General features: G+C 39.7%; 1 protein-coding gene across 1 annotated transcript in view; it reads right to left on the bottom strand.

Annotated features, from left to right (window-relative positions):
• Nucleotides 1-798: 798 nt before the first annotated feature.
• REEP3 (receptor accessory protein 3) overlaps nucleotides 799-23,452 on the bottom strand; it is a 46,453-nt gene continuing 23,799 nt past the window's right edge. Inside the window, exons 3-8 of the mRNA XM_054382059.1 lie at nucleotides 20,410-20,486; nucleotides 19,798-19,918; nucleotides 17,524-17,637; nucleotides 10,558-10,705; nucleotides 8,152-8,303; nucleotides 799-4,879 (exon numbers count right to left, since the gene is read on the bottom strand). Of these exons, the coding sequence (XP_054238034.1) occupies nucleotides 4,823-4,879; nucleotides 8,152-8,303; nucleotides 10,558-10,705; nucleotides 17,524-17,637; nucleotides 19,798-19,918; nucleotides 20,410-20,486 (669 nt within the window). The 3' untranslated portion in view covers nucleotides 799-4,822. The remainder of the gene's footprint in view (nucleotides 4,880-8,151; nucleotides 8,304-10,557; nucleotides 10,706-17,523; nucleotides 17,638-19,797; nucleotides 19,919-20,409; nucleotides 20,487-23,452) is intronic.

The following is a 23,452-nucleotide window of genomic DNA, read 5'->3' as shown; positions in this document are numbered from 1 at the left end:
CTAGGACATATGGATCAGCACTATTTTAGAATCACCAAATAATCATTCCCTGAGCAGGTCTCACCAGCATCACATTAAATAGCAGGAAGACAGTTTTTAGCCCCAATTTCACAAATGTTCCTGCTACCTGCTAAACATTAGTTGAACAAATAAAGGGGAAAAAAAAAAAATCAGTATTGCTGACATGCACAACTCCTTCAGTAGGTAGGGGCTTTGTACAGTATGAACTGTTCTGACATAAATAACTGCAAGGTCCTTACAGTCAGTCTGTGCTTTTGGGAGGTGTTTTCATAATACTTAGGAGACAGTAGCAATAAAAAGCAACTTTTTAACGTTTCTCCTCAATTAACATTATAAAGAATTTCTTTCCTTTGAGGCAGTAATTCAGGACATCTCGCAAAAGAGGTCCAGAAAATGTGGTTACTGAGGGTTTTTGCTTGGGTTTTGTTAGGTGTATTAACAGCTGGCTGGAAGGGAGGTTTGAAAAAGGAAAGGCCTAACTTTCCCAATTCATCTCCTTCTCTGGATTACCAGACCTTGGACTAGGAAACACAAAACAAAATATCTTTGTTGGCACAAACCACAGTAAAGCTGCATCAATAAAAACTAGGCTAGCATTAGAAGTGGTTTAACCACATAAAAAACCCCAAATCCAGCAGTTCCCCAGGAAGTCATATTCTTTTGGGAGAGTATGCATCTTATTTTGAGTTTACTTGGAGATGAACATCTCATTGAAAAAGGTAACATTACAGTATCTTCAAGCTGCCTTCAGCAAGGTAATTTTCATCTAAGTCTAAATCAGCATCAGGCCCCGAGGCAAAACCTCAATGACAATTTAAGTCACACCACAAACAGTTTTGAAAGTCTTTAAAATTCAGATACATTGTTCTTGTGCTGGAATACTTAGAATAACAGAATACAGATTTACATAGTGACTGGTTTGTTAATAACTCAGGTAATAAAATATCCACTGCATCCTGCCCAAAGCAGCATTTATTAAAGATAGTATCAAGATAAGTCAATGCTTAACAAAGCTTTCCCTCCTACAAATATGTAAACAAATCGACAGAAAGTTATTATTACAATATAAAAATTAAAGCTGACATTGCAAGTTTTTAAAGTTACTAACTTCAGTCTCAATGTAGACACTCTCCAGGCTGTAGCATTTAAAAATACAAGTTCTTGAAAAATGTCAAAGTACTGCCTTTGCACATATTCATTTCTGTAGAAAAATACTTTAAAACACTAACTTCCCATTAATAAAAGCAACAGCAAAAATAAAATGCATCTTTTGTCATGAACACCATGTTAAATGCATCCAGCATTTACTCCACCATTCTGTTCCACCAAACTACCTTCTGATCATTTAAGAATTCATAGTTTGCAAAAATTATCTGAGATAATATTCACTTACTGTCACATAGCAAAGCAATTAGCATGAAGTAGCTAATATTGGCAATTACCTTGTGATCAGAGTCTAGCCTAAGCATATTTGCCACTGAAGCCAATGTGATCTCAAACTGTGTACTTAAACATGCATAGTAGGCTCTTACTAAGGAATCTGATTCCATTCAGATATCTTTTGGAAAGGCTTGAAACCTTTCTATGATTTAAGTAGTACATATTCTCTTTTAAAGCACTTTTAACCTCCATGCAATTTTTTCTTTCGGTATATTAGCATTCCTGTGGGTGGCAGTCAGTCAGTTCTCAGGAAAATGCTTCATTTGTCAGATAATATAATGGGACATGAACTATATTTTACATATCAAACCCAAAAATGGCAAGTTGAATTTTGAATTGTTGAACACTTTTCCAAGAAGTTTACTGGCAAGAACTAGACAGATCACTTTTGCAGTTGCTAAGGCAAAAACATCTGAAAATTCCGTGTACACAGAGTTTACAAGATTGTGTTATATTTCAAACCCAAACTAAACTACATTCTACAAGCAGAGAGAAATCCCAATCACCAAGATAAAAGCTAATTATGCCATTGTGCCCTGCCAACCATCAGCTGGCAATGAACAGCAAGGAAAAAAATTAACATAATGAACCAGTTAAAGGATGAATTCCAAGAGCAAAATAAGACTGTCAAGAAAAGAATTTTTACAGTAGGATATTGGACTGAAAAAAAAACCTAGGTAGGTAAACACTGGAAGTTTTAGCACTTAGAACAGTATCTGAGAGAACAGAAGTACATTTATATGCAAGCAGTAATGAATAATACTGCCAGCTTTCCTAGTTCCATGCATAGTTCAGAAAAAGGAGATTTTTATTTAGCCTTTGTCAAGACTTAATTAGCCATTCAAGCCTGCCAGAAGTAGTCTCCAATAGATAAGGGCATGTAGAGCAACTCACAATAAGTGTGGTAGAGGCTGAAATACTCAAAGCATCTCTCACCCTGGAAACGTGAAGAGAACACAACCACCAGAACAGGACTAACATGAACCTGTCTTACTGTAATTCTGAGAAAAGGGATTATCATGCTCCTTTCTGCAGATTCTGATTTCTAAAATATGACAATTATATTGCCATGCTTGCCAACAGACAAACACAGTATGTTAAAGAAAGATGTCACAGCAAGTGCTCAAGGAGGACACCCAACCAGAGAGTAACCGTTAGAGATTCCAGTCAAAGCCCACGTAAGTCTAACTTCCAAAGAGGGACAAGATGCAGATACTAAAGCTTCAGTTTGCTCTACCATTTTATATGCTTTAAAACATGACCTTTCCCTCCATTCAGTGAAATGGATGAGAAGCACAAACACTGCTGGGACACAAGTGATGAACCATCCCCAAGGAGGCTACCTTTATGATGGCTGCCTCTCTCACAAACAACAGTTCCTTTATAAAAGCTGGATCACAAGTTGCAGTTCTGGTTAGAGCATGAGATTTCTGCACTAGACTTATTAGGAGAGAGAAGCTTTCCTGTCTTCTGCTACAAAACTGCATCTTTGAGTAAAGTAACGCAAGTCACATGTGGACTGCTGCAGCTTCTTCCTACAGCATTTAACTTGCTTGGGGATGCTGAAAGCACTGCACGTTCAGCATTAGGATACTTGACCATGGCTTGGTTCATGAATGTCTACAGCAGCAAGTGAGTAACACAACTCCAATACAGACCAACTGCACTTGTACCCATGCAACTCAAACTCTGACCCAAAGTCTACAGAAGACTACTTCAAATGCCAGTATACATTAACAGGCCATTAAGTGCCCACCAGCAATGAGTAGCTGTAACATAAAGAACTGCAAAAGCCTTGCAGCTGACTGTCATACCTCGGGGAAGGTATAAGGATTGGAGTAAGAGATTCAAGAATTGAAGTCAGATCCAACGATTAGTCAGAGACCCAAAGATAGGGATCACATGCTATTTTCTCTATGGATAAGGAACACTCTTCCCAACACAAGCAATAAAGTACTACCTATAGAAAGTATCTGAATCCACAGAAAAAAATATAGTTCTGCAAAAAACTAAAATCAGACTAGTTCTTAGAACTGCAGAAAATAAAATCAAAGGGGACCTCATAAAGTCCTTTTAACAAGTCCGTGCTTTGAACGACATTGCAAAATTGATCTCTGTGCAAATAGTTGTGCCAGGGGACTCTAGGTTAAAATGGCTACATCAGCTAGATCTCCAAGAAAAGCTATTTGTGTGTAAATGTTTTAGTAATAACTTCAGCAATATAAGTACTAAACAGGCCATTTTTGTATCCAGCTATGAAAGGAAATATACACACATACATACATATTCTCTCGCAAAGCAATGTAGAGTAAAACCAAACCAGGGCCTGAATATCACACATGGCTTCATGTCAGCATGATTTCTAATACACAGGTGATAGGCTGATCAGATCCCTGAGGTCTGTCACGGGAATTGCTACAAGTTTTAGTTACCACAATTTCAACCAAAAGCTGATATTTCTCTAGGTGAAGGAGGAAGACAGATACAAACAAAACAAAAACAAAAGAAAAACAACTACAAACACACACAGCCACACAAAAAAACCCACAGACAGAAAAATCACACGGCCTTGTAATACACAAAAAGGCACCTGATAATATTGTTAAGCACTAGTAGCCATTATCTACAGCATCCTAAGTGTACTTCAGCAATCAAGATAAATTTTTCAAGATAAATTTTAAGATCAAGAAATATAAGAATTGCTGGCATTCAGAAGACAAGTCTAACCTAAAATGTCACTAAAATGACATGTGCAGCTGTAAATCAGTGAGTGTGCAAAACCACACAGTTTTGCATAAAGTGCTAAATGTACCCCCTGTTTGCACCTATTAGTGTTCTATAAGTTTGAGAAGCTTGGCATTATTTGTAAGAAGATGATCTTAAGGATATAACATATCTACCTTGTCTTTCCTTTACTTCCCCACCATCATTCACTGTCCTTCAAATTACACAAAAGCCTTTACAGGAATTGTAGTTCGGGAAAATATTTCAAGTATATCTATCTTTACTTGTAAATTTGGGGACACTAAGGGTTAAATTTTCACAAGTTCCAAATCTTTACAACTTGCACTAATTCAGTTGGGACTTGTAATTATTTCAGTCTGTTGAGTAACTCTGCAAAATGGCTGTTTCCTGTTACTCATTTACATTTCCATTGAGTGCTGAAACTCATACTATAACTTGTCCAGATTTAAGTCTAAACAATAAGCAGTTACACAATTTGGGTTCATAAACCCAAGTCCCATTATACCTATTCATATACAGTCATTATATGAATCATCCACAGCTCTTTAACATTCGACACACTGAATTCAAGTTACTAATATACAGCAGTTTCTCTTGCAGGCATTGTGCAATACACTTAGAAGTATACAGCTGGTCTCTTCTTCACTCTGTATTTTAGTGATCCATACCGTATCTGCAGAGAAAAAAAAAAAACCCAACAAATTATAACTTGAGATGAGAAAATATAGTTTACCTTCCCACTAATTCAACCTAGTAAGCATCTTTAAAAGTACTTTGGACAGTCCAGTTTCAGTAAGATAACCTAAGAATGAGATAGTTTCAACAGAATTACAAGGATCAAGTGCCAGGTCCTGCATTTGGGTGACAGTAACCCCATAGTAAGCTACAGACTTGGGGATGTGTGCTTAGAAAACTGTGACTCAGAGAGGTACCTGGGGGTGTTGGTTGAAGACAACTGAACATGAGTCAGCAGTGTGGCCAGGTGGTCAAGAAAGCCAATGGCATCCTGGCTTGTATTAAAATACTGTGGCCAGCAGAACAGCAAGATGATCATCCCCCTGTACTCTAGAATCAAGAAGGTTGGAAGAGACCTCAAGGATCATCGAGTCCAACCTGTCACCCTACACCTCATGCCTATCTAAACCATGGCACCAAGTGCCACGTCCAATCCCCTCTTGAACACCTCCAGGGATGGTGACTCCACCACCTCCCTGGGCAGCACATTCCAATGGCCAACCACTCTCTCTGTGAAGAACTTTCTCCTCACCTCCAGCCTAAACCTCCCCTGGCGCAGCTTGAGACTGTGTCCTCTTGTTCTGCCACTGGTTGCCTGGGAGAAGAGACCAAACCCCTCCTGGCTACAACCTCCCTTCAGGTAGTTGTAGACACTAAGGCTACACGAGTATTGTGTTCAGTTCTGGGTCCCTCATTATAGGAAGGGCATTGAGGTGCTGGAGTGTGTCCAGAGAAGAGCAACAAGGCTGGTGAAGGGCCTGGTGAAGGAGCATCTGAGGGAGCTGGGGTTGTTCAGTCTGAAGAAGAGGAGGCTGAGAGGAGACCTCATTGCTCTTTACAACTACCTGAAGGGAGGCTGGAGCAAGGAGGGGGCCAGCCTCTTCTCCATGACAGCAAGTGACATGATTAGAGAAAATGATTTCAAGCTGCACCAGGTGAAGTTCAGGCTACATATTAAGAAATATTTCTTCACTGAAAGGGTTCTCAAACATTGGAATAGTCTGTCCAGGACAGTGCTGGAGTCACCATCCCTGGAGGTGTTCAAGCAGCATGTACACCTGGTGCTCAGAGACACAGTTCAGTGTTCACCTTTCAGTGCTGGGTCAAAGGTTGGACTGGATGATCTTGGAGGTCTCTTCCAACCAGATATATTCTGTGATTCTATGTGAACTGGAGAAGAAGGGTAAGCCTGAAATGTTTTCCCATAATCACGAAAAAACTTTTAGGAGATTCGATAGAAATTTGACCTAAAATATCTTTAAACTGTGATACATGCAAACACAAAGCACTTCGTATCTCACACAAGATCTTCCCTTTCCAGGCTCCAAGTCCAAGCAGGCCATACATCTATGGGAACTGAAAAAATTCCCAGTCCTCTTTATTCAATTAACCATCAGATGTTTAAGTGTACAACCAAAATATGCAAATGCAAGTGACAATATAGCACCCCTTTCAAGGTGAGCAGTTCCTGGAATTTGGGTTTGGTGGTGCCAGAGTTAGCATTACAAGCACAGTCTACTTCATCTCACAGGATGTCAGGGGTTGCAAGGGACCCAAAGAGATCAAGTCCAACCTCCCTGCCAGAGCAGGGCCATACAATCTGATTCAGGTCACAGAGGAACACGTCCAGACGAGCCTCGAAAGTCTCCAGAGAAGGAGACACCACAACTTCTCTGGGGAGCCTGTTCCAGTGGTCTGTGACCCTTACAGTAAAGAAGTTCCCCCTTTTGTTGTGGTGGAACCTCCTGTGCTGCAGCTTACATCCATTGCTCCTCGTCCTATTACAGGGAGCAAGTGAGAAGAGCCTGTCCCCTCCCTCCTGACACCCAGCCCTCAGACATTTATAAATATTAAATCCCCTCCAAGTCTTCTCTTTTCCAGACTAAAAAGCCCCAGGTCCCTCAGCCTCTCCTCATAAGGCACACACTCCAGTCCCCTGATCATCCTCATAGCCTTCTGCTGCACCTCCTCCAGCAGATCCCTGTGCCTCTTAAACTGGGGAGCGCGAAAGTGAACACATTACTCAAGATGAGGTCTCACCAGGGCAGAGTAGAGGGGGAGGAGAACCTCCCTGGATCTGCTGGACAAACTCTTCTTAATACACCCCAGGATCCCATTGGCCCTCTTGGCCACAAGGGCACATTGCTGTCCCATGAATAATTTGTTATTCACCAGGACTCCCAGGTCCCTCTCCATGGGGCTGCTCTCCAGCAGATCACCTCCCAACCTCTACTGGTGCAGTTCATTATTCCTCCCCAGATGCAGGACTCTGCCCTTGTCCTTGTTGAACCTCACTTGGTTCCTCTGTGCCCAGCTCTCAGTCTGTCCAAGTCTCACTAAATGGCCACACAGCCTTCAGGTGTATCAGCCAAGCCTCCCAGTTTGGTGTCATCAGCAAACTTGCTGAGCAGACACTCTGTGCCCTCATCAGTGTCATTGATGAAGACGTTGAACAGCACCAGACCCACCACTGATCCCTGGGAGACTCCACTAGTTGCAGCTCTCCAGCTGGACCTGGCACCATTGATCACCACTCTTTGAACTCTACCTTGTAACCAGTTCCTAATCCACCTAATCTACCTCACTGTCTGCTCTTCCATCCCACACTTCCTGAGCTTGCTCACTAGGATGTCATGGGAGACAGTGTCAAAGGCCTTGCTAAGGTCAAGGCAGACTACATCCACTGGTCTCCCTGAATCTACCCATTCAGTTATGGCATCATAGAATGCCATCAGATTACTCAAGCATGATTTCCCCTTGGTAAATCCATCCTGACTACTCCTGATAACCTTCTTCTCTTCCAACTGCCTTGAGATGCCCCCCAGAAGGAGCTGCCCCATCATTTCTCCAGGGATGGAGGTGAGGCTGCCTGGTTGATAGTTGCCTGGAACCTCTTTCTTGCCCTTTGTGAAGACTGGAGTGACATGGGCTCTCCTCCAGTCCTCAGGCACCTCTCCTGTCTGCCATGATTTGGCAAAAATGATCTCCTCTCCTCTCCCTTTTTCCTCTTAGTCCACTTGGTTAAACACCCCAAAGTACAAGAGCTCCAAGCTCAGACATTGTTACCACAGACTTCCTTCTCCATTTTGCATTCTATAACCCAGTCATCATTGATAACCCCTCTAAGGTTAAGGAGAAAAGAAAACCATTCTGTATTTTTAAAAATGCCAAGGTACATTGTTGAACTCCACACTTAAAGATAATACTTGCCTCTTTACGGCCTTTAATAGTTTTCACAGATTTCATGCTCTGAGTTCTTCGAAGACCTCTCTGAGCAAACATTTCATCCTCTGAATGTGTCCCCTCCATCTCTTCATCTGTTTTATCATCCCCAGAATTTTTTTCCAGTGGAGTTTTGTAACCTTTAAAAAACAGTTTCTTAAAAATGTTTATTAAGTGACTGTACCTTTTAGATTTTGTAAGCAAGCCATGAGTTCCATCTTTAACACACATCCTTTATTGTTTCAGGAAATAAGGTTAGTCTGACAGCTGTTTCAAAACAGCTAAACGTCTACTCAGTCAGGAGCTTGATACTTAGAATTCTGCCATTTCTAAGTAATGTGCCACCTTGTTCCATACGTATGTAATATAGTGGTGATTCAAGTGTCAGAAATTGAACCATCAGTCTGATACCACCTTCTGCTTTACAGTGAACTGCAAAAACCTCAGTGGTCACCCTGAGAAGCACTTCAGGGTTTTGGCTACAATCCCTGTGGGAGAGACGTTAAGACTAGATGATCTTTAAAGATCCCTTCCAATACAAACAACTCCACAATTTATAGGGTCTTTCTTCATACTTGCATACCTCTCAGCATATTAAATGCCAAACTTCTGCTCAGATCGACATAATGTCAGAGTATTTGTTAAGGGCTGTCAGCATCCTGCAAAAACAGGACCAAGATTGCACTGGAGCTTGTCACTAGAGGGAGCAAACTGCTTAAAAAAAGCCTGAAAAGCTCCTTGGGCTGCAAAGGCCCCGAATCCCAATCACACACCTATCACGAAGCCCTCAAAAGTAATCTGATTGTTTCCTCTCACCAAGCTCTCCTTTTATAAGGCCATTCCCGAACCTACAATTTGTAACACTCAGGAAGACCTCTTCTTCTCCAAACCCAACCTTATTTATGTTCAACATAAATCTCATCTTAAGGCAGTATTTCATTTTAGGCTCTATTAGATGATTTTCCTTTGAAAATTTCCTTTTCATCTGAGAACTAGAATCACACTCACCTGCTCCACAGCTACTTAATGTAGACTTGCCTCTTCTGCCATTCTAGTGGCCACAACTCTGCTTCTAACACAACTTGATCTTTTTTACCAGAAAATATTTGAATTGCATGTTACCAATGCAGTTTCTGACTAGGGGTGTTCGCCATGACACGAGTACTTCCTTATCTGTCTTTTGCAATACCTGTTCTAATGCACTTGCCTTTTTCACAACAAGTTTACTGGCACCACAGTCGTCCTAGGACACATCAATCATATAACCAGGCCTTTTCAACTAATTTGCACAGAAACTCCCAGCTGGTTAAACTAGCATTCTGACATGTGAGATGGAATCTTGCAATTGGTGTTTATCTGCACAGTATACACCATACCTCAGTAATCTTTTTTTAAAATTGTGAGCATTTTCAAGCTATTTCAGCTAGGTAACGAATGCTGAGGAATAGATGCTGCACAACCTCAGAAACTCCGTGGGCTACCACATGATTTCTGGACCTCCAAAAGCACTACCCCTCCTCCAAGTGGAGCAATGAGAGAGTAGGGAGATGAGACACTGAACAGGCTGCCCAGGGAGGTGGAGTCAACATCCCTGGGGAGGTGTTCAAGAAGTACGCAGATGTAGTACTTCAGGACATGGTTTAGTCATCATGACAGCTGGGTTATAGTTGAAGTCGAAGGTCTCTTCCAGCCTTAGTGATTCTATAAACCACAGCTATTTCTTTTGTGGGAAATGCCAACTATTTTACACTGTAGCCTTACCATTTTAAAAGGTACAATTGGCAGCCTTCCACTGAAACTTTCCTTCAAGAATCACAGGCTCAAGAGCAAAATTATTGTTTTATTACACATCATTATAGACTAATAATGAAATACCTCTGCAAAAACATATTGGTCACCACACTATCTTTTGAGTGTTGATGACAGCTTAATGGTGGTGATAGGCTATTCCTTTCACCACAAGCAATTCTGCATTTTGAACAATTACAGACCTACTGAATTAATTTCCATTAATTTCCTCTTCCTATTTAATTGAGCTTCCATAAATTTTCATGTTTAACTTTTGTATGTTAGTCAGAAACACCACTTAATCATGTAATTTTTTTTTTACTTCCAATTAAGCTTTATTTTGGCAAAGATTTCTCTCATCTTTGCAATTAGCAATGTGTAATGAGTAGACTATGACTACACATTAGTGGTTGTGAGAAGAAAATAGTTCAGGGAGTATGTCAGCTGTCATAATGTATCCTGCTCAAGTCAGCTGTGTTAAAGTGTACTGGAATTAACCTTTGAGTCGTTTTCCAGTTCTAGACAGGATAAATATATTTCTGATTTCCCACCTTTGTCTTCAGTGACTTGTTCTTTTAGCTAGCAAAACAACAGACAGGTACTTACCTGAAGACTCACTTGCAGAGGCTCTGGGTTTCTTTTTTGCTTCTGGCAATGTCTGATAGGGTCTCTGTCCTACAGGTTCATCTCCTTCTATGGTAGTCAAATCATGCATACTGAAACTTCTCAGTTTCTCAGTTATTGCACCTTGACTCTGAAATACAACAACAGCACCTTTCAAACCAAAGCAAGGTATTAACTGGTCAAGTTGGGTTAAGATGTTTGAGCCCATGCTTCCTCGTTGCACTACAAAATTCACTGAATGCAGTAGACTTACATTTGCTTTAAGTATTGCTTTTACCCAAACTTAACTGCAAAGCTGACCTGTATACTGCTCCTAGACAAAAACTTACAGATAAGGTAGCAGTTTCATTCAAAATGTCTCATTTCACTCCCTCAATCTGAGCAAATAATGGCTTTTTGGGCCAGGGCAACTGTTTAAAAGAAATGTTCAATTCACATAAAACATGACATTACTGTAGCAGTGCTCAGTAGTATGACAGCGAGTTTAAAACTTCCATTTTATAAATGGTGGTATAAGACAAAGAAAGATTTCCACTATTTTATTTCAATATGCATAAGAAAGGAAGAAAGTGTTAAAAATACACTCTATAACATTAACTGAGAAAGTGACAGCATTACAAAAGCTCTAGTTGACAGAGATTTGAAACCACAAACCAAAGAGGTGCTGTTTGGACAGGATGCTGGCAAGTTCTCCTACTGAGGTAGCTTTACTGACAATAGCAGCCCAAAATCTGATGCCACATAAGGACAATTGATCATACTTGAACATATTTCTTCTTTGTCTTCACATCTTTTGTACATGAGACAGCTAGAAAGTTCCCCTTTGCAAAGCAGCTTTTCAACTTACATCAGATGATATTATTATTAAAGCACTGAAGATTAATTTATTAAGCAACTCAAAGAACATGCACATTACTCAATGTCACGTTAAAAAAAAACATTTACTTCTTCACTGTCTGGCATATGAGGGGGAAAAAAAAAAACTGTTTCAGAAGATGGCTGACAAGCCTGTGCATGATTCCCACTTCAAGCAAGGGTTCAAGATTTTTATCTCATTCTTTTAGCTAGTAGTGGCAGAAAAGTGAGTAAAACTCCACACACCTTTCTCTGCAACAGCATCAGCGTAAGGCAGTCCTTGAACCACCAGCCACAGACATTTGTTCCTACTCTCAGGACAACTGTTTGCAGATGGTAGACCCACACACTAAATTATTCCATGTTAAAAATAGCCAGATGAAGAGACAGAAGAGTCAAACCCCTTCAGCTTGCATGGCTACCGAAAGGCATGGGGACAGAGTGGCTGAAACCTAAAATTAATTCTCTAATCATCAGTCCTTAGTACAGCATGTAAAACTCAGACAGCATACTACACAGACAAGATTCACTTAGTTTAGTTCTTAAAACACTACTCATACACTGCCACTAATCAGCAACCAAAAAAGGGTTCTTACAAGAAATGTAGAAGCCTTTACTTTTCTAGCTGCTCCTGCATATGTTGGAAGGTTGCCTTTCAGTAAAAAATGCATTATGAACACTATACAGTCTGTGTATAAACTGCTTTATATATTCTGAAGTTAATTTTGCTCACTAAAATAGCTTAAGGCAGGAATCCTGCCCTTCCACTACTCTACTACTTGCATTGAAAAAGCATTTGCACAGTAAACCAACAGCTGAGTATGTGCAGTCAGCTACTAAAACACTAGAGGACCAGTGACCCAGGACTGCTTATTTTGACAACAATTAACAGCTTGCAGTACCTGCTGTAAAGTATAAGACTTGATTAGCCTGTGTTCACTGTTTGAATAAATGCAACTAGACTCAGATCTCAGTCACTGAACACTGATGATCAGGTACAAGAGACCCATCTGGTTCTCAGCAGAATGCATATTAATTTAACACAATTCCACTCACTAAGGGGACAGAATCTACTATTAAATAGTGGCAGAGGCTGGATTTGGCTAAAAGCAAAAGCATAGACAGACACTTGCACAACAGTTGCACTCCAAGTTAATTCATCACATAAAATACTACAAGACGACTTCTGGAATTTGTACAAGACAACAGAATTAAGATTACAATAACACATCAAGCAGAATTCACATGACAAGCCTGTATTTCCTATTTCACTGTAGGCTAGATCCAAACTGAGAATATTCAGTCTTAATGTTTCAGGGCAGCATGGATACACAATTTCGTTTTTCGAAAGGAAAAAAAAGTCAGCTACATTCCATAAAAATCACATTGTGCCCTTAACCAACCATACACTTGAGACCTGAGCTCCTATGGAGCACCAACTCAGCCATGGACTATGTAAGGGATTCCTACAATGGGCCCTGCATTCCAAAGCTATTTGCCAAGAAGGAAAGTTTTACTCAAGTTACACACAATAAATATTAAGAAATTTGAAAGGATACATACATACAAATAAGAGATGCAGAGCACATGCCTGAAAATCACAGTAGCAATGGAGGCTGCACAAGTACTGCTGTACTGCACAGTGATGGTCAATAGCAATACTAATTCTATGGAGGTACTCCATACCCGTCCCCCAGTCTTCTGCCTGAATGAACTCTCCATCTGACCCCTAGGAAGATCCAGCTGAACCAAATCAAGATGGATTTCTGCTTCGTAGTACTGCATAGCCTAATTAGAGGACAAATGCCAAGGTATTCCGTGTGAGTTTCTTAAACTGTTTTTTAAAATGTAAAAATAAATAAACAAACCACTGTGCTCATACAGAATTCAAGATTTATGAAGATTCTTCCATGCCCAGAAGAAGCAGACAGTTGCTTTCTGCTGCAATAAAGCATTCCCTCAGAATCTGGATTAGTATCAGCTCAGATTCGAAGTCCAGCTAAAAAAAAAAAAAATAAATACGCTCCTGCTACAGGAAATGTGGAAGTAACATTCACTTTTACAATATTAATGCTGTAAGAGCTTTGGTATCTTGATTGGAAGTTCAGAATTACTAGCCACAGCTTGGAAGCAAGACATTTGCCCACAAAACAGAAAGCAGAGCAATACAATTGCAGGTGGAGCTGAAGGGGCACCTTCTGTTTCCATACTCATACCATGGATATGGCAGCAGCCATACACACAGCCCTAAGATACTGCTCATAAGAAGATGACAGAGCACTTTCCATGCCTGCACTGGTGTCCCATTATTTCAACAGTTCCTATCAGTAAGAATCAAAGTTTCTAAAACTAGTTCTTGATAAATATAGCTTACTTAGGGGACTCCTCAGACTCACATAAGCTCTTAGTATGCTGTCTCATCAGCTGACCCTCATACATGAAATGCCCTTCTCGATTTTGTTATTGAGCATGTATTTTCACAGTCAATGTATTTAACCCAGGGAAGTTGCTGTAAACAGACACCACACAGTAGGTCTGCCTCAGGGACTCTGTTTTTTGGTTGTTTAAATTGGACTTGCACCCCTCAGCGGTCAGAATCACCAAATAAAGCTGCTTGCCTTCAGTGGACAAGTTCTCAATGAACTCCACATCCAGAGTTGCTTGGAGCTTTGTGGTCACAGAGCTGCAGCATGCAGCACCCACATTCCCAGCTGTTCTCTCCCTGATCAAATCCAAACAGACAGGGAATGACTTCTGTTCCCTCTCAACCCGGAGAGGGACTGCTGCCCTGTGAATGACCTCTGCAGAACACCAGGCAGTCCCAGCAGGGAGGAGGGATGAAAGTAATACTGCTGCTGAGCTGAGCTGCTCAGTGATAACTGGCTGTAAGCCACAGCTGGTTGTGAGACACCTCCTTCCTCTGCCATGCCCTCAGCAGGAAGAAGAAGAAATCTGAGTAAGGATATTAGAAAAATATTCAACCAGCAAAAAAGCAGCAGGCTCAGGATGACTAAGAAGCATATAGAAATAGCCCCCAAAATACATTAGCAGTCTTAGTACCACCATCAAATAGTAATTTCCAAATGACCAATCTTTGTGTGGCCTCATAAAGGACAGTGCATTTCACAGCTTAATTAGCAGCCACCCCACACATGCTGATATACAAACCAGGAGTTTGATAAATCAGAATTCACCCATTAGCAAAAATCGGAACATACAGGTAACCAGCGTGCCAGAGCATCTGGAAAGCAGATGCATCAAAATGCAAGACATATCAGATGAATTGTATTGTGGAAATAGTTTCCACAAATCCATAGACTACTGAGCTAGAAGAGCTCCATTAACTTTCCTATCATTGAAGACATTTTGTTGCTGATTCTTTTATATACTGAAGAAAGTTTTTATTGACAAACTGTCAAAGTCAGCCTAAACCATATTTCATTAAGTCTCCTGAAATCAGGATTTTACAAAGATTTGTTCTCTGTCCTATTAAGTAACATACTTTGTTTTGCTAATGTATGCTATTTAGCAGGTTTTGAAACACTAAATTTTATATGAACAGTACCAGCTAAAAATATCAATATAGAAATGTAATCTACAAGCCACGACTCCTGCCAACTACATTGTAACTTAACTACAGCAGAGCAGGTTTACGCCAATGTCAAATTTCAGTAGATTGGCCTGGATGGCTGGCTGCTCCAGCCTCCCCTGCACAGCCAGATGGCTGTTCAATACTAATCACCTATTCCTTTGACAGCTCTTAGAGAAAACTGCTCTTTCCCACACAGTTTCCAACCTATTCTACCACCCTCCTTTTAAAGCCAGCATAAGCAGACATCATAGCATCTTTTGCTTAGAAACTTCAGCAAACAGAAGCTTTCTTGGCACCTCCTCCTATGTTTAACCTCCCACACTCTCTACTCCTAATGTGAGATATGATCTGTCAGAATAAGCATATCCGCTCCTTACAAAAAAGAAAAAAGAGATGAAAGTGTATCTCCTTCCCATCAAAACTGATCCCAGTAACAGGATTCCATTCCCAAAATCCTATAGCATGCCCCACCAGCTCATGCTGAAGAGAGAATCTTTTCACCTGCTGGAGGCAGCAGTCAGCTCTTGAAAAGCAGGAAACAAAAATCAAGAACACATGCATTATGTGCATCTGGTTGCATGGAGCAGTCACCATCAGCTTTTTGGAATGACAAGCTAAAAGAGTTTTTACATGCCAAAATAAAAGTTTTCAGAGACTCGTCTTCCATACTGTTTAAAAACCATGTCTATTTTAGGCGTCGGGTATTGTGGCAGTTGTTTTGCCCAATTATCTCATCTGCCCTGAACTAATTCTGTACAAACATTCATGGGCATGTTTAACAAGTTTTAACAAATACAGCAGGCATCCTGCCAGTAACAGCTAAAGACCAATGAAATCTAGACACAGACATTTAGGACAAAATTATTGTTTCAGAAAAAAAGTGGGAGGAGGTATTTGTATTATTTTCAGTATCTCTAACACTGTAAGGACAAACAAGAAAATATCCTTGGCCAGACAGAAGGAAAACACACAGAATGTAACTGTCACTACAGATGCACATTATAATCAGTTATGATTTGCTTTTTGGCAATGAATCTGCATTTTAGCATTTATCATAGTTCTTAAACTTTCCCAATTGCATTTTTTTGGCTTTATTGATTGGGTTCATTTATTAGGGGTTTGTCAAAAACCTCTTTTCACTCTGGATACTTTTATTCCTTTAGAGGTGTACCCTACTTCAGTATAAATAATTTCATGCCTCAAGACAAACTAATAATCCAATTAAGAAGAAAACATCAGTGATCAAATTTAATCACATTCTCCGTGTTTTAAGCTCACTGTATCCATATTTTAAAATTGGTTTGCTGGGGGTGGGGAGTTTTGTTTATTTTTTGACTTCATTTTGTTTTGTGGTTTGTTTGGGAGATTTTGTGATTTGTTTTGGGGGTTGATTGTTTTGCGTTTTTTTGCTGGTGGTGTTTGTTTTTTTACGCTAGCACCCACATGTATCTTTAAAAAGAGATAATGAACAAACAAGATATGCACAGCTACTTTTACAGACCTTTTTGAGACAGCATTTGAAAACATAAATTTTAAAACTGTCTTTGTTTTATAAGGCAAGAAGTTCACAAAAGTACAGAAATTTTAAGTTAAATGCTAATTGTACCTGCTTCACTTGAGCATTCAGAGATCTCTACATTGCCTTTTGTCATTCAACAACAGTATCCAGGTTTTCAGTCCTGGTACTATAAACACAGCAGTTTCATTTATTCCCAGGCAGAAATAAATGATAGTTCTAAGGTGATCAGGATTTAATTAGGACATACACATCTTTCTTTCCATACTTCATGTGGTCTGGTTTAATTTTACTACTAGGATAGATATTGCCAGAAGTTATACTCTTTTTGGTGGACCACAAGTTCCTTCGAATCTTAGTTAGAAGGCTGTATTTTGCTTTCCTAGACCTAAAATGCTCTGAAATTCAACTGAAGGTTATGAGGTTTGTAGGCATGCAATTTAGAAGCAACCAGAGGTTACTTCATGATTTAATGGAAATTATACAGAGCAAAAATATGCTAAATAGCAATATGCAAGCTTACACTTAGAGTATTAATTTAATAATTCAATCAAGTTGCAAACAAGTTAATTGTGTCAACATAACTTTTATCTGTGGTAGTAATCTTTCATGCTTTACTTCAGATGTGGAGTTACCTCAAGTTGATTGGAGAAAAACAGCAGAAAAGCCAGAAATCCTTTAAATAGTTTGTTTAGCAACAAGAAAGCACAGAGTCAGAAAAAGAAACAACAGTCATTTTTACCAAAAAGCCTGCATGGTATCTTTGGAATTACAATAAACTGATCATTGTCATCCAAGAAAAAAGCACAAGCCATTTTAAATATATGTAGGAGGAGGAAGACTAGAGGCCTGCAACCCTTAAATCACATTCCAGGTTTTCAATGCATTTACACAGTTGATCTCGTGTTCAGGAATGGCAAATCTTCAATACAATTACACTCGTCTCTACCAAGGACAAAAGCAATTAACACAAGCAGAAAGTTACCTTTACAGCTGCTGTCACTGCAGCAGTTGCTGCCAAATTCAACCCTTGTCTCCCAAAATTCACCATGGTCTCATAGCCTCTTTCTTTGGCTTGTACGATATACTCGTCGATCTCCTAAAGCACGACATAACCGAGTTTTAGAGGGCTGTGCATAAAAGTCATGTTACCCAAAGTATTATTTTTCCATTAATAAAGGAAGACAGAAGAAATCTTTAAGAAAAATCTTTATGTCCCATTAATAAACAATGGGACAATAACTTTTGCCTTTGCATACTGATACTTCATTCACTTATAATCCTTTTCTAAATGAGAGTGTATGCCTGGTCAAACAAGAAGATAAAATAGATCAATTTTGTCCAGCTCAGAAACATTGCAGCTACATAGCGAGTTCCTTACAGACTAAGCTTAACTTGTCAGACAAAAGTTGTTCAAGAAACAGCATGCTTAAGATGAAAAGAGAGAGCTCCTTAGAAAGGTAGCATGCTCTCACAAAGAACTTCTGAAGCCACAGCTTTGACACAGTTAAGCACGAAGGACAACACAGTCATGACATTTATCTCCAGCTGTGGTAAATGCCTGAAGTTGGAGATAAAGGCTTCAAGGTAGTTCACAATAGCTAGCACACTATGGGGAAAAATCCCTTTAGCTCATGAAGTTGAAAATGGTTTATAGTTCAACCTTCAGAAGGTCAAGATAGCCTTATTATTTATATAAGCAGCAATTATATCAGCTACCTGTTCTGCCTAATAAAGGGCAAGCCCAACACTGACAGTTATGAAGGCTCTTTTCTGTACTGTGAGACTTTTCAGTGATATTCTTCACCTCTTTGCTAATCACTCTCTCCACACATACAAACTGAAAGAAAACAAAAAAAGGCAGCTAAGCAGATCTGTGTCCCTGGAAAATTTTAAGCTGAAGCTAAATATCCTTTAGCTATTTTCTATTCGGGTATTTTCTGCTGCAGACTGGTTTTCACTTAAAACTCAGCAGAACATCTCTCCTTTTATCCTATGTGTTTGCACACCAGAAAAGTCATTGATATCATTCAGCCTGAGAAGCATTATTAGGTTATGCTAGAGAAAAAAAGGTAACATGAAGAAGAGTTGCTAAAACTGCATTCATACTTCTGCACAGAGTTCTGCATGTGTTCTTCCAGTTGACAATTAAACTGCGTCACTTCCACTCAACTGAGGTTCATGAACTCATTAGGTTTAATAAGGCAACGTGCAAGGCCCTGCACCTAGGTCAGGGCAACCCCCAAAATCAATATAAGTTTGGGGATGATGAGACTGAAAGCAGCCCTGCAAAAACAGAGTACTTGGGAGTACTGGTGAAAAAGAAGCTGGACATGTGCACTTGCCTTCAGAAGGCAAATGGCATCCTGGGCTGCAAAAGAAGCGAGAGGCGATTCTGACACCTGGCTCTGATGTGACCTCACCTGAGTACTGCACCCAACTCTGAGGCACCCAACACAAGAGAGACATGGACCTGCTGGAGCAGGCACAGAAGAGGGACACAAAGATGATCAGAGGGCTGGAGCACCTCTCCTGTGAAGACATGCTGAAAGAATTGGGGCTGTTCAGCCTGGAGAAGAGAAGGCTCCAGGGAGATCTTAGAGCTGCATTTCAATACCTGAAGGGGACCTCCAGGAAGGCTGGGGAAGGACTGTTTATAGGGGCTGGTAGCAACAGGACAAGGGGCAATGGTTAGTAACTGGCACGGGGTAGATTTAGAACAGACATAACAATAAAGTACTTCACAATAAGAGCAGTGAAATAGTGCAACAGGTTCCCCAAAGATGTGGTTGAGGCCCTGTCCCTACAGATATTCAAGATCAGACTTGATGGGGCCCTGGGCAGCCTGACCTAGTTGGAGGGCTCACTGCAGGAAGTTGGATGAGGGGACCTGTGAGGATTCCTTCTAACCTGATGCAACCTGAATCTGTGAACTGGGGTCCCCAAAGTGTGTTAAGTAGGCCAAACAACACCACACTCTCACCTCAGTATAAAGTAGTACATGGTTCATTTAAGTTAAAACAGAAGCATATATTATGGACAATCCCTGACTATGGCAAGGAGGTTGAAATAGATGATCTCTAAGGTCCCTTCCATCCTAAGCTATTCTATGACAATCATCTGCACTTGCCTCTGCTACTCCAAGTTCACACTGCCTGACAAACCAGTAACACACTGATCTACTTCTATCAGATCTAGCAACAGTATTTTAGCACACAGTATTTTCATATTAGGCATTACAGATAGAGTTTGTTCTTACCCTTTCTTTAGAAGAAAGAAGTGGGTGAAGAAATTTTCTGTAGATTAAACTTGCCCCTCTAGTATATGGAGAAAGAAGCCAAATAACAAAAGCTATCTTCAGTTCATAGTAAAGTGGAAACCTACAAACAAGTTAAAGGTTGCATGAAATTGACAACTCCATTAAGAAAGTGCACAGCAATCAATCATCATGAAGAGATACCTTAAAAAGAACCCAAAACCAAGCCACAATTACATATGACCATATAGGACTCTTCACATTGAAGTTAAAGATCTACAGATTTGATTGACTACACTGTCATTTAAGAAATGGAAATAGTTGATATACTTGCTTTTACTTATACAGTCCCACACAGAGAAATTATACTGCATCTTATTATGAGTTCCATTTTCCTATACACTTTCGACAGCAAATATGGTAGTTTTCTGGTCCCTACTTCAAGTGACACTGTACAGCATGCTCAGAAACAGATATTATTCACATTCACTGAGATCTTTTCCTGAAAAAAAGGCTATCAACAAGCACAACTTCTTTATAAAAATTAAATTATTGTAAATCAAACATCAGAAACAAATCCAATTTTATCTAGAGTTTATAATGGCCAGCTCTTACCAAGAGACTGTTAGGTCACTTATTGTTTCAGTAACTGTATAAAGAGCAAACACGATCCAATACATCATCCAGCGAACCTGAAAATTAAAACATCACTTTCAGTAAGAATTTTGCCTTTACACAGAACACACTGTACATGTACAACCAGTTGACAGCATTCAAAGCAAGATATTCAACAATATCTCATACTGCATCAGCCAAGTTTCAACTGAAATTGTATGAAGATCCTAAGGCTTTTCTGTTTGTAAGCAGAACTGGTATAGCTGCAACAAGCTAAATTAAACATCTGTGTCACCAGCTCACCTTGGATGGCTTACAGATCAATTTCTGCCTCCAGAAGGCTTTAGTGATACATGAAAAATAAACCCAACATCACCACCACCCCCCCTCAATAAATAAATAACAAAACCCACCAAATAAGCATGCACATACAACTGCAAAGGGTCAGCAGATTAAGTATGAAGTACAATTCCCACTACAGCACTAAAGGATATTTCACTCCTTTCCACACTCAGCCGTGTGTTTATACTCCACACACACAAGTCAGCATTAGTAAGTCAGGTAGCCCTTGCTTTCATTTCACAAAGTATGTTATGAAGCTATACATTGCACTTAAGTTCTACATGTGTGCTTAGCATTATACTACCACTGGGGCAAGGCAGGAAACAACCCATTTTCATAGAAATTTAATACTACATATATGCCAAGACCCACAGAATTCTTGTTAATAACAGTTTGTGCGTAAGCATGTCAAAGCTTCAGGGTTTACACCTATGTATTACTTTTCCTGGGTTTAAGATTTACAGTATACATTATTGTTCTGAAACCAAACAATGCTTCTAAAATACAAGGCTTAGTTCTGTTTTCTAGTAGCTAACTAAATGCCTCATTCTTCTTCAACATTTGTTCAGATTTGATTGTCTAAACTGCTGACACAATTCACAAAAAAAACGCAGTTCCAAGCATTTGTCTTCTCTAAGGTATCAGTGGCTAAAGGATAATATTTCCAAACTAGGTCAGTACAAACCACCACTTGTTATTTATACTAACTGAACGCCCACATGTTCTTTGAATTTCAACACTATCTATGCCAGAAAAAAAAAAAAAAACAGCCAAAAGTTTTATAACAAAAAACAACCAGAAAAAAAGAACAGCATCGCCCACAACCAGATGCAGTAACCTCATTTCAATCATGACATGCAGGCTACTAAATCCTCTGGTATATCTACAAAGCATTAAAGACCATATTTTTAACATGCTATTTTGAGTCCTAAATTCATGGTACCCTCTTTTAAAAAGGGACTTGGCTCATACTTAATCTTCACTCTTTCAGCAATCTTTTTGAAGTGGACTTAAGTAGTCAAAACCTAATGCTACACTGCTGCCTATTTCATAGTTGAGCATTATGCTTTAAAAACACTTCCTCCGTCAATGTTTGAGGCCATTTATCCTAAATGCTTTTCCACATTTCAATTTGAAAAGAAAATCAGTCATGTGATGACATTCTTCAGTGTCTTAAGAGGATTTAGATGTTTCAGACTTGAATAAACTAAGACAAACTACACAACAGCTGAAGTCACCTCTGACACGCCATGTGACATATAGACTGGTGACCCTTCCATGAACCAGCCAACACCTGAATAAAAATGAAATGAACATCCACCCTTGCCTCAACCACCTAAGCAAGATGGATTTTTTAGTAAGTCATGCAAGACTGATTTGTTTTCTGGTATATATTCCCACGCTATTTGTTCTTTAATCGACATTTATCCAACTAGGAACAATAGTAGAAGCAGAGTTTCCCTTTAGCTGCTAGGAACAGCTCTGCGAAAGGGCATATGAGAACTGCCAGGAGTCCTGCTGAGGTTTGGGCAAAGATTCTCACAAACCCAAGCCAAATCACACTCTAGTACAATTAGTCCATTAGGTACCAAAAGTGACTTACAGTGGTTTGCATCAGAAAAAAAAAAAAAAAAAGGGAAAAAAACCCACAAACAGAACAAAACAAAAATCAATAATAACCCAGGAAAATAGAAGGTTGTATGTCATTGCCCAACAGCAAATTCTTAAAGATGGAGTCACAGAAGCTTTAATTTTTTGCTTATGTTAAAAGGGTGACTACAGATTTGATCGTTGAACTTTTTTTTTCTCTACAATCCAAGTATTAAGCTCATCTTTCTTTGCTTTGGCTGAAGCAAATCCTTTCAAGCCAAGATTTTGAAGATAAGATATGAGAAGACTGGTTGTTTGGACTTCTAAACTACACTTCAGATGCCAATTACAAGCACTTTGGTGTAACACAGTAAAAAACCACTCCTGAGAAAACGTTGGTCAATTCCATTAAAGCAGGATAATAATAAGAAATAAATCTCCTCAAAGACACAGATCCTAATTTCTAAAACTTTTAAATCACCAAAACCAGAAGCAATGCTTTTTTTCTCCCTGCCACCCCGAAACAGTATTTTCACAAATTGCTGCATCATGACTTATACAGTGAGTCAAGACATCCATACTTCATTTTTTGCTGGGGGAAGCTCTTGCAATCTAACAAATGAAAGCAGATGGATCCTGAGCCATGCTTAACCCTGGAAAGGAAGTTGTGCTCATGCCATACCATGACTGTCAGCATAGCTGTGACATCTGTAGGGCTACAGTTAAACCTACACCCTATATAAAAGAACATGACCCAGCCGAGAAAACAAAAGCCATGGATCATCGCCAAGATCTGTCTGGACACTCAATCCAACCAGCAATGGAGTACTAACTCATAGACAAATCTACATCATTCCCTGCCCATGAAAATGTCACTGTAATGGGTCTCAGTTCCACAAACTTTTTATAGTAAACTGCAAGTTACTTGTTACTTACAGGCCACTAGTGACTGAAAAGCTGTGCTTTCAGACTACATGAAACACATGATGGGAGAAAAAGAGTGATTTCAGTTCTTACAGAAGATTTTGTATAAATACAGAAGTTTTATGAAAAAACTTCTGTAGGCATCTCTAAAATAGGATGCCCAAGAAAGACAGCTAAGTCACAGCTA

This window comes from Indicator indicator, chromosome 7, assembly GCF_027791375.1.
Source record: "Indicator indicator isolate 239-I01 chromosome 7, UM_Iind_1.1, whole genome shotgun sequence".
NCBI lineage: Eukaryota > Metazoa > Chordata > Aves > Piciformes > Indicatoridae > Indicator > Indicator indicator.
The sequence above is the reverse complement of the archived record's forward strand: the minus strand, read 5'-3'. Positions and strand labels throughout refer to the sequence as shown.